At 33.9% G+C, this 11,737-nt stretch overlaps 1 protein-coding gene across 1 annotated transcript; it reads right to left on the bottom strand.

Annotated features, from left to right (window-relative positions):
- Positions 1-2,533: 2,533 nt before the first annotated feature.
- LOC120862551 (integrin beta-1-binding protein 1) lies at positions 2,534-3,507 on the bottom strand. Its single transcript, XM_040238579.1, has 2 exons — positions 3,472-3,507; positions 2,534-3,435 (listed from the first exon to the last, which is right to left on the bottom strand). Exon 2 carries the CDS (start codon positions 3,290-3,292, stop codon positions 2,690-2,692), a length of 603 nt encoding a protein of 200 aa, XP_040094513.1. The 5' UTR covers positions 3,293-3,435; positions 3,472-3,507; the 3' UTR covers positions 2,534-2,689.
- Between the last annotated feature and the right edge of the window lie 8,230 nt (positions 3,508-11,737).

Below are 11,737 nucleotides of genomic sequence, written 5' to 3' on the forward strand. Positions count from 1 at the left end.
ATTTCCAACTTATATTTCTTTTTTAACCTAAAGTGTTTTTTCCTGTAACAGGACCCCATCCAAGAAACCACGTTATAATTAGTAATAATGTCTCTCCTTAGGCTCCTCTAGACTGAGATATTTTCTCAGACTTTCCCAGTTTTAGATGACCTTGACAGATTTGAGGAGTACTGGTCAGGTACATTGCATAATGGTCCTCAGTTTGGGTTTGTCTGATTTGTTTCCTTGTTATTGGGCTGGGGTTATGGATCTTGCAAAGAAGACCATAGAGGTGAAGTGCCATTCACATCACATCCTGTCAGGAGTGCATGGCTTAGTTCCCACACCAGAGGCACATGCCTCAGACGTTAAATGGAACATTTCCAAGGTGAACACACTCCCTGACCCAGCTTTTTGACCCAGTTTTTAAGATGTCAATTTCTCCTCCACCCCAAGACATGGGAGCAACTGCTAATAAAAAGCAGTAGACAGATAACTGGGCTATAGCACTTTCAACTCCACTCTGAGTGAAGATTCCAATCACATCTCTCAATTTTCCTTTCTTTGTGGGAGAAGGTGAGGGTGGGATGATTTGAGAGAATAGCATAGAAACATGTATATGTAAAATAGATTACAGGTGTAAGATTGATGCATGAAGCAGGACTCTCAAAGCCAGTGCTCTGGGACAACCCAGAGGGATAGGGTGGGGAGGGAGGTGGAAGGGGGTTTCAGGATGGGGGGACACATGTGCCCCCATGACTGATTCATGTCAGTGTATGGCAAACACCATCACAATATTGTGAAGTTATCATCCTCCAATTGAAGTTAATTAATTAAAAGAAAGGGGTCCTGAGTCCAATATCCATGCTACTACAGCACTAGCAGAGTTGTATCTACAACTCTTCTTTTTCTGATTTATTACTGATGATGTTAGGCTTGCTCGCCTGCAGAAGTACTGTTTGTCAGATTTAGTTTTTACTCCATTTTTTATAAAGTACGCTTTGGAAGAAAGTTATTATGTGCAGCCTACATTTAAGGAGAAGGGAGTCATGCAGCATCTCCTTAGTGGCAGATGATGGGAATTATTTTGAACTCTTCTGCATGGGTGATTTTGTTCTTCAGTTCAGTTCAGTCGCTCAGTCATGTCCAACTCTTTGTGACCCCATGAATCGCAGCACGCCAGGTCTCCCTGTCCATCACCAACTCCCGGAGTTCACTCAAACTCACGTCCATTGAGTCAGTGATGCCATCAAGCCATCTCATCCTCTGTCGTCCCCTTCTCCTCCTGCCCCTAATCCCTCCCAGCATCAGAGTCTTTGCCAATGAGTCAACTCTTTGCATGAGGTGGCCTAAGTACTGGAGTTTCAGCTTTAGCATCATTCCTTCCAAAGAACACCCAGGACTGATCTTTAGAATGGACTGGTTGCATCTCCTTGCAGTCCAAGGGACTCTCAAAAGTCTTCTCCAACACCATAGTTCAAAAGCATCAACTCTTCAGTGCTCAGCTTTCTTCACAGTCCAATTCTCACATCCATACATGACTACTGGAAAAACCATAGCCTTGACTAGACGTGTATATTACCATATGTGAAATAGATTGCCAGCCCTGAGACTGGGTGCTCAGGGCTGGTGCACTGGGATGACCCTGAGGGATGGGATGGGGAGGGAGGTGGAAGGGGATTCAAGATGAGGAACACATGTACACCCATGGCTGATTCATGTCAATGTATGGGAAAAACCACTACAATTTTGTAAAGTAATTCAGTTCAGTTCAGTTCAGTTGCTCAGTTGTGTCTGACTCTTTGGGACCCCATGAATCGCAGCACACCAGGCCTTCCTGTCCATCACCAACTCCCGGAGTTCACTCAGACTCACATCCATCGAGTCAGTGATGCCATCCAGCCATCTCATCCTCTGTCGTCCCCTTCTCCTCCTGCCCCCAACCCCTCCCAGCATCAGAGTCTTTTCCAATGAGTCAACCCTTCACATGAGGCGGCCAAAGTACTGGAGTTTCAGCTTTAGCATCATTCCTTCCAAAGAACACCCAGGACTGATCTCCTTTAGAATGGACTGGTTGGATGTCCTTGCAGTCCAAGGGACTCTCAAGAGTCTTCTCCAGCACCACAGTTCAAAAGCATCAATTCTTTGGTGCTCAGCTTTCTTCACAGTCCAACTTTCACATCCATACATGACTACTGGAAAAACCATAACTTTGACTAGACGGACCTTTGTTGCCAAAGTAATGTCTCTGCTTTTCAATATTTGGTTCTTATCTTCCACTTATTTATTCAAGAATTTATTTGTATCAGTATGGACTCATGGACATTTAATTTCATATTCTGGGTTATAATCCAATACTCCGGTTTTTTTCGTTGTTGCTTATGTTCCTTAAGTATTTCCAGTTTTAGTCATGGAAAGCTTGTTCAGTCAGCATTTGTGTACCTTTATCTACCACTCTATCATTGCTTTATTTTTTAAGCACTTTTGTGTTTTCTGCAACTATGAGATGCTCAGGTTTATCTTGTTGTTTTGTTTTTTTTTTTTTTTTAGAAAAACAAATGACTGGTATTTTATACACTTGCATTTTCTTCAGAAAATCGAGAGCAAAAGATCACTCATATTTCCGTTAACAGTTCAACACTGCAGACTGGAAACAAACTATTGAGAAAACAGCTGAACATGAAGCTTACTTCCCCCTTGACTGCAGAATTCAAGGTTTCTCAGAAGTCAATACAGAGTCAAAAGCAGTGGATAAAACTTTGCAGATTGCTTGTGCTTGTTCCAGGCTGTTGCACTGGTAAACCCACAGGCTGTATTCTTGGTTGCTCGCATCTGTGGTCTTCAGAGCCAGTAAGCTCTTTCCTGCCCCGAGACCGTCATCATAACACACCATCCGGATGATTAAATACAGAGCATGCCGATGCAGAACGTCATACTGATCTGATGTGGACACTTTTATACCGTACTTGGAAACTCCCATAATAAATTCTTCCTCCAGAGGAACGAAGGGCAACTTTCCATCTTGCTGAGCAACATCTATATAATTTATCAGGTCCAGTGGCCCTTCGAGACATTTCCCCTCTGAGAGTTTCAGTTTCTCAATGGCACCAACATACTTTATTCGAAATTCTGCACAGGTGTCTGAATTGTTGTTGCTTTGTCCTGAGCTCTTGGTGGAATCGGTGTCGAGGCTTGCCACCGTGCTGGACCGTGAGAGGCCCCCAAGGCTGGAATCTACAGACTTGCTCTTGGTACTGATTTCACTGCTCTGGGAACTGCTACTGCTGTGGCGCTTTTTGCCTTTCCGAAACATCTTCCACCATAGCTTGATCTGCAGGCACCCCTTGGAGAATCGAATGCTATTCTACCGTCTTCAAAGGTTCCACAGACAGCGGTCTGCAAAGATAGCTTCCTTTCACTCTGACATGGTCAGTTCTTGACAGAAAAACAGGATACCTCTGCGCGGTCTGCGCTCAGGCGTCAGACACCCACCGAAGGGGCAGCCTGAGGAGCCGCGGCAGCTCCTCCCTCAGGTTTATCTTGTAATTCCCTTCTTCAGTTCTAAAATATGTCATTTCCCAAGGAGCTTGGTTTCTTTTTATTAGCATTTTGATCTGTTATTTTTTTCTTATGTCTCAATTCTGTGAAAATAATATTGTATTCAGCTGCAGTTTGTTGTTGTCATTGTTGTTTCTCTACAGTAAAAACTGCAAACTACCGACTTTAGACCAATTCTAGACTTCCAATTATGGGAAATAAAGTTTTAGTAGAACACAAACACCACCACCTATTTATGTGTTGTCCATATCAGATTTCATGCTACAGGAGAACAGCTGAATAACTAAGTTAGACACATTGTTTCCCAAAGCCTAAAATACTTACTGACTGTTCCTTTACAGAAAACCTTTGGTAACCTCTGTTCCACAGTATTCTATTACATAAACACATTATAAGTGATTGATTTGATCATTGCCATTGACAACTGGGCTGTTTCTAGCTTGGCATTCTTAAAAATTGCTTTGTTGAGAATATTCTTGTGTGTATTATTTGTTACATGCAAATTTGCTTTTTGTTCAGGTACCTACTTATGGATGGCATTTGCTGTGTCATAGGTTATGCTTATGTCTGGCTTCAGTTGATATTTTTAAGAAATTTGTCAAAGTTATTTTATCAGTTTATGATTTTGAGACTTTATCCAATTATATCCTTGTCATATTTAAACTTTCAGCAATTTTTAAACTTTAGCAACATATCTAATGTACCTTTAATTTGCTTCCTTGATATTAGAAATGTTTAGTAATTTTTCATATGTATATTGTCTATTTGGCTATTCTCTTTTTATGTAATGCTTATTGAAATAACTTTTCTATTCTTTTCCTGGATTGTTTGTATTTTTTTATTTATTTGAAGGAATTCAAAAGAAACATTCTGGAAACAAACTCTTTGTTTTCACATAATTCTTTGTCTTTTTATTTTTAAAAAAGTTTTAAAACTATGTGTTGAAAATCTGCTTTATCTTTGTTTTCCTGTGCTTTTTCTTGTGTGTGTGTGAAGAGGAACTCAGTTTCATTTAGGTTAATATTATATATCCCTTTTATTATGGAATACTATTTGTTGCCCATTTCAGAAAACTTTTCTATTCTGAGATCGTAAATGTATCTTCCATATTATTTCCTTAAGATTTATATCTTACCCTTTCTTACTAAGTACTATAATTCAACTGAAATACAGTTTTGCATATGTTTGAATTAGACATTAAGCTTTATTTCTTTTTGAATAGAAATCTAAACATCTCAGCACCATTGAAAAGCCCATTTATATTCTCTTCAAATAATGAGACACTATTTTTGCTTCATTTTCAATTTTCTTCTTTCTTTTTCTTGCTTTATTGCATTTGCACAATGGTACTAAAAGTGGTTATAGTAGCTTTTGTCTTTTATCTGACTCCAAAGGAAATGATTTCAACATTTCACCATTTAGTGTGATATTCTGTAGAGATTTTCTTGATAGTCAATAATAAATATCTCTCTATATTTAACTTAGTGAATTTTGAATACATTATAATTTTGTTGCTACTCAAGGGGTTGATTTCTTTTGATTGTTTTAATGTGGCAAACCATACTTTTTTTGAAGTATTAAGTCAATCTTGCATTCCCAGAATATATTCACCATTGTTATGCAATAGTCATACATCTTAAAGAAAGTATGAATTCAACTGTAACACACTTGAATTACAATTTTTTAAGATATTACCTTATTCTAATAAGTGAGGTAGTCTGTCTTTTACTTTATCTTAATGTTTTGATCAGGTTGTGGTATGAACATTATGATAGCTTTTAAAATGAATTGTTCAGCATTTCCTCATTTCTATTCTGTGGGAGAATTTGTGCAAAATTGGCATCTTGAAATACATCTTGGTAGAATAGATAAAAAATAATTTGTTTGGAGAGTTCTTTCTTAGGACAGTTTTCAATTGTGATTTTATTAAACTGCATTTTATTATGATTAGAACACTCAACATAGTACTATCCTCTAAACAAAATTTAAGTGTATAATAGATTATTGTTGACTATGATTGGCTATAGTCCATGAGGTCGCAGTCGGACACGACTGAGCGACTTCACTTCACTATGATTGCTAATTTTTTTATCTAAAATAATTTATTGATATTGCTGTTTAGCTTATTAATTTTCAGCTATTTTGTTTTTTAACATATACTTTACAACTATAACCTCTCTCTAAACAGTTTTTGCACGAGTTCACTTTTACTTTTCACTTTCATGCATTAGAGAAGGAAATGGCAACCCACTCCAGTATCCTTGCCTGGAGAATCCCAGGGACAGAGGAGCCTGTTAGGCTGCCATCTATGGGGTGGCACAGAGTCAGACATGACAGACGCAACTTAGCAGCAGCAGCAGCAGCAGACAGTTTTTACTATATCAGAATTATAAATTCATAATCTTTATATCTTAATGAGGAAATTGTTTTCTAAATTACATAATATTGTATCTCTACTGGCCTAAATATCTACTGAATCTGATGTTAATATAGCTACAAAAATTTTCTTTGGTTAGTATTTTCATGCTGTACTATATACAAGATATTTGCATCATCTGACTCTTAATCATACCTTATTCTTTTTTGCATAGTACATGACTGTATATTGTTCATTAAGCTGTTACTGTTTGTACTGCACTGTTTATCCCCCCATATTTGAATTCTCCCCAGGCAAGAAGACAACATCATTCACTATGATTCCTCAAACTGCAGATGACACATGCCAAAATATCTGAGGATCTCTCCTACTACACTCTGCTCTGTTCCACCAGGGTGGATGTTGTGATTCTACAGTTCACTAAGTAGCCATCTGGAGAATGAAATGCTAATCTACCATATGTTCACACACCATCATGCTCTACAGATAATATTTCTTTAGCATCTTCTTTCCCTTAACTGGTGAACCAGTACTGGTGCAGAGGAAAAACCACAAGTCACTGCAATAAGGCAATAAGTTAACAATTTATAGCATAAATTAATTATCTCTGGAAACTAATGCCCATTCTGATGAAGTAAAGTGGTAAGTCAAAGGACTACCTTGGCCATCCATTGTTAAGCTCTGAACAATGTTTAGCATGCTTAGCAACATATTAAGAATGTTTAGCCACTCTTCTGTAATAGTATTAGAACATGAAAGTGTTTAGCCATGATTATATTTAGTTTTAGAACTTTAGCCGGTTCCCACATAATATGATATATATATTATCTTGCTATGTAATGTTAACAACATTTTATGATTCATTAACTTACTAATTTATTAAATGAAACAATGAAACAATAAAATCCTTCTCTGATCCTACGGACTATACAGGCATTTGCTGGATTTATGAGTTTATTCTTTAACTTTCCTTGCATTTCTCACCTCTCCAGTCTTCCTTATCTCATTATATAATACCAGTATTCCATCATTTAGTTAGGCCAAAAATCTGTTATTCTTCATTTTGGCATCCTTTCTTTCTCACATCTCATATTCAAACTCCTCCTGCCCCTTTGCTTTTCCCCTCTATTGAGGGCATCTATCCCAATGGCACTTCACAATCAAGTCTTTCTTATCTCATCAGGCAGATATTTTAAAGACTCCCTTTCAGAGACACTTTCCCTTACCACTACATATGATTAACCCAGTACCTCCACTAGACCAGGAACATCCCATTATTTGCTGGATTTATAATACTCTATTTGACACTATTATATAAAATATAATACACTCTCAATTTAACACAAAGAATTACAAGTTTGATTTCATGCATTTTTCTAAATATTTGAGTTACCAGTTTCCTAATCTACAAGTTGAGGAAGGTAAAAACTATTCTCATTTACGTTGTTGATAATAAAAACAGGTCATTCTTGAATAAATATTTAGCCAGTGCATTTAACTAAGAGCCCAGTAACTATAACTTCCTTTCTTATTAGTTACCTGTTAGAAGAAGTATATTTGCTCTCCTGAAGAATTAAAAAAAGCAAAACAAAAACAAAATGAAAAATCATTGGTGAACACTTTAACTCTTGTTTTGATTTAAATACAGTAAGGGGATTCTTTTGATTATTACAATTAATGATTGTCATGTTGTTCAGTAGGCAGATTTTAAATGAATACTTTACTAATTCATATTGTTATATTTTTAAATTTATGCTGATTTTATTTTTGCTATATAGCTCTTAAATATTAAAAGATGTAATATCCTTCTTTTTTAGAAAATATATATTTTATACATGAAAGGGTATATTTTATAGTGATTCTTTTCCTGTTGTGAATTAAATATACACACTATAGTTCATGTAAGTAAGCATTACTTACATTATATATATTTATTTATATATAGTATATTGTATACATTTATAAATATATATAAGTATATGTATTTATATATAATATGTATTTATATATGTATTATATATAATATATACATAAACATATTTAATGGAAACTATTGAATTGCCACTCTTCTAATCTTTGAAACAATAATGATTAGTATACAATTCTACTGAGTTAAGAAAGAATCAGCTGAAAATATTATTCCCCAGGCAAATTTAGACTAAGATAACAAAACAAAACAGTTGAAATTTAATAATATTATTTCCGAGCAAAGGTGTCATGATTATGATAATACCTTTTGCACATGTAAATGGTGACAGATACTGATTTATACCGAGTGGGACTGTCTAATAAATTCAGCATTTAAATGAATTTATTTACAAAATAAGCTAACTGATCATTATGTGAAATTATTCTTAAATTGATCTATAAGGTAAAGTGGTAACCTTTTATCTATAAGTGATGAACATCTCTGTAAGCCATATTCATATGATATGTCTTTTCCTATAATGATCTTTTTCTATATTTACCAAAATATTTCCCTTGTATTACCATTATCCATGTGTCTTAACGTTTGTTAAGTTCATCTTCTAAATAACAGGTTATACCAAATATATGTAATGTAATAAGAGAAAAATTATACTAATTTCCAATTAAAGCATTATATGCTATGTAAAATTACTGAACATGTAAAACTATGCATGTCAAAATCATTTTGTGAAAATTCATCTCTAGAATCATATTTTTGGCACTATATCCATATCTGTTTAGTTTTCAAAGTAAATATATCTATTACATAATACTTACTAAGTAACATTGAAAATTAACTATTACTTAGTGATTTACCAAGCACTGTTCTAAAAATTTTATAAGGAATAACTCAATTGATACTTACATATGACCTAAAAGTAAAATTATTGTGATCCAATTTTACAGGTGAAAAAAATATATGTCATTTAATTTCAGGGAAACTTACTTCAGTGCATGATTTTTAATAACTATTGTGCATTACTGTTGCTGCTAAATTTATATGTATTTTTCTGTGTATATGTACATCGATACGACTATGTATATTGTATGCATGACCTTCTCTGTGTGGGTACCTGTTTGTGCATTTTCCATCCAAAAGACATTATCTATGTATTATATTTCTAAAATGCCTACCTGACTTGCAATAAAATATAAATTGATCTCTATTTTCATTTGAATAAACTAGAATCAATTTACTATACTTGTAATCCTTAGGGTCTTAGAAATGCCCAAATAATTCACTATTTAGTATATTTGAAAGATTTCTCTATCTCTTGAGTTTTGCTCTAGGACTAAACTAAAGAACTATTTTGTAATAAAAAAAAGATCTTTTATACAATAATGGTTCTTTTCTGTTAAAAAGAAAAGGGTATTTAAATCAATAAATGTCACTTCTGCACTTAAATATTGGATTCATAATTATATTCTAAATTCTTGAAGAATCTAGGTGGCAGATAGTAAAAAAAAAAATCACATTATATATAGTCTTTTCACTGAAAAAGTAACATTTTGTACAAATATGTATTAATGTTTTCAACATAGTAATAATAAAAACTAAAATGTACTGTCCTTTTCATTTAAATAAAAGATTCCACACAAATTATATGAGCAGAACACTTTACAAAATTTTAACAATGGATTTTAAGAGTCCAGCAAAGCAAGAGGTAACAAATAAAGGGGATCTAGGTATAAATGCCAACAGTAGGAGGAACTCAGAGGCAGTAAAGATAAAACAAAGCAAACTGGACTGAACTTCACCAAACCGTTTCTAACTAGGTAAACAAGTTTTTTCTTCAGTTTCATTATCATCCATTATTAAATGCTGAATTTAATCTTAGAAAGTACACACTTGTTTGCTTTCTTCCCTTGACTTCCCTTTCTCATCTTTAAAATGGGTGTAAGTCATATCTCTCTTACACAATCATTGTGATGTTAAGTTAAATAAAATGCAAATTAGATTTAGGGGATAAAGTAATAAGTCAAATTAAAGTCTAATCACAAATTCTGGTACAGAGTGACAAATAGTAAAATATTTGTTTTGTTTATTTTTTATTACTTTCTTTTACAGATGAATTGATGAGAGTCAAAACAACATTGCAATTAAACGTTGTAAGATCTGGGACTCATAGTATAGGCTTCTTTGCTTTAGTGCAGATAACAGGTTTCTAATAGTTTAACACAAAAGCATTAAAAAATGAAAATTTATACTCAAAATGAAAAGAGAAATTGTGATTAATATGATTAGTGAACTCTAACAGGCAATATTGCTATAGCAACACTTCAATCAAAAAGAGGAAGAGTAGCAAGCAATAATTAAAGTCCCATATTGACCAAGGAGCCAAGTCTCTTGCAAGGCAGTGCAGAGTATCAGAATGACTCATGGCTTTTAGTGATGTAAAGAAATAAGGCCACACAAAGCAAAATAGACCCTAGGAAATAATTCCATATCAGGCCTCCCTGTCCATCACTAGCTCCCGGAGTTTACCCAAACTCATGTTCATTGAGTCAGTGATGCCATGTATTCCACACAACATCTATAAAAAGAATTAAGTAGAGTGTATTTACTAGAAAAAGCAAAAGAACTACTGTCACAGACACGGATTTAGACATTTCTTAAAACTTGTGAACCTAAAAGAGGAGACAGGAATCAACAATTTTCAGGAATTTGCCCCAGAAGTCACTACTGACATTAAATATACTAAATATAAGAGAATGAGCAAAATATCTATTTACTCTACACTTTTTATCATTGAATATTGATTTCTTGCATGTGGTAGAAGATTAGAACATTTATATATTTACATGTAATTTCAATAGCATGCGTTTATTCCTGTATTGTAAGAGAAAAAGAATTATTTGGCTTAAGGTAATAATGAAGCTTCAAAATTAGATAGATGTATTACCCATCTGTAGAAAAGTTCAGTGTATTCAACAGTATTTAATACCTAATTACAATTAGTCTTTCAAATTTAAAAGAACCAGGCAGGAACTAACAAAAGAAAATTAAATAAAATGTGTTGTGCACCTCAAACGGCTTAAAGCAAATTATAGACTCTTTTATTAAAGTATGTATAAATGCTTTATAGCAAAATTATTGAATAAGTAACATTGCGATTTTTAGAATTATTTTCTTTAGCTGCTTATTATTTTGTATTTGCATTCTATTCAGTCTATAACAAAGTAGCTAAATATCATGATCTATAGATTTAATCTTTCTAGTTTATATAAAATAAATTGAATAGCATGTAAAGATGTTTAAACAGTGATAAAAGTTTTTAATTCCCGCTATATACATACTTTAAATAAAGTTAAATTTGCATTAATAATCCTATACCCTATTATATTAATTACAGCATAAAAAATAGTATATAATGTTTACACTGAAGGGGAAGTTTAGATGACTTAAGCTGAAATTATAAATATATACAATACATAGATAAATGTGGCATGTGTGTATGCAATACATGTGGGTAGATAACCATAAAGATATGCAGATGATAGATAAATAGAATTTGATGATGATAGAATTTGGGAGTGGTGGGGCGAGAATGGCAAAGGAATTCATTTTAGATGCAATTTAATGTTAAAGCTGAGGAATTCAGTTATTAAACTCACTATTTTTCAGATAAGAAGATTGAAGTGCAGAGAGTAACTTCTGAGGGTCATATGAACTAGATGAATTTCATATTAACTAACATAGTTTTCATTAACTGAATTTTCTAAAATGGTGTAAGTTCATCCTCTGAGCTATGCACAACTAAAAGAGATGTAAAGTTAAGAATAGGTTATTTTCAAAATGATAAACTGCAATTTTTAGCTTTTGGCTCTATCTCTCAGATGGTAGTATGCCATAGG

The sequence above is a fragment of the Oryx dammah genome, unplaced genomic scaffold (genome assembly GCF_014754425.2).
Source record: "Oryx dammah isolate SB20612 unplaced genomic scaffold, SCBI_Odam_1.1 HiC_scaffold_4, whole genome shotgun sequence".
Classification (NCBI taxonomy): Eukaryota; Metazoa; Chordata; class Mammalia; order Artiodactyla; family Bovidae; genus Oryx; species Oryx dammah.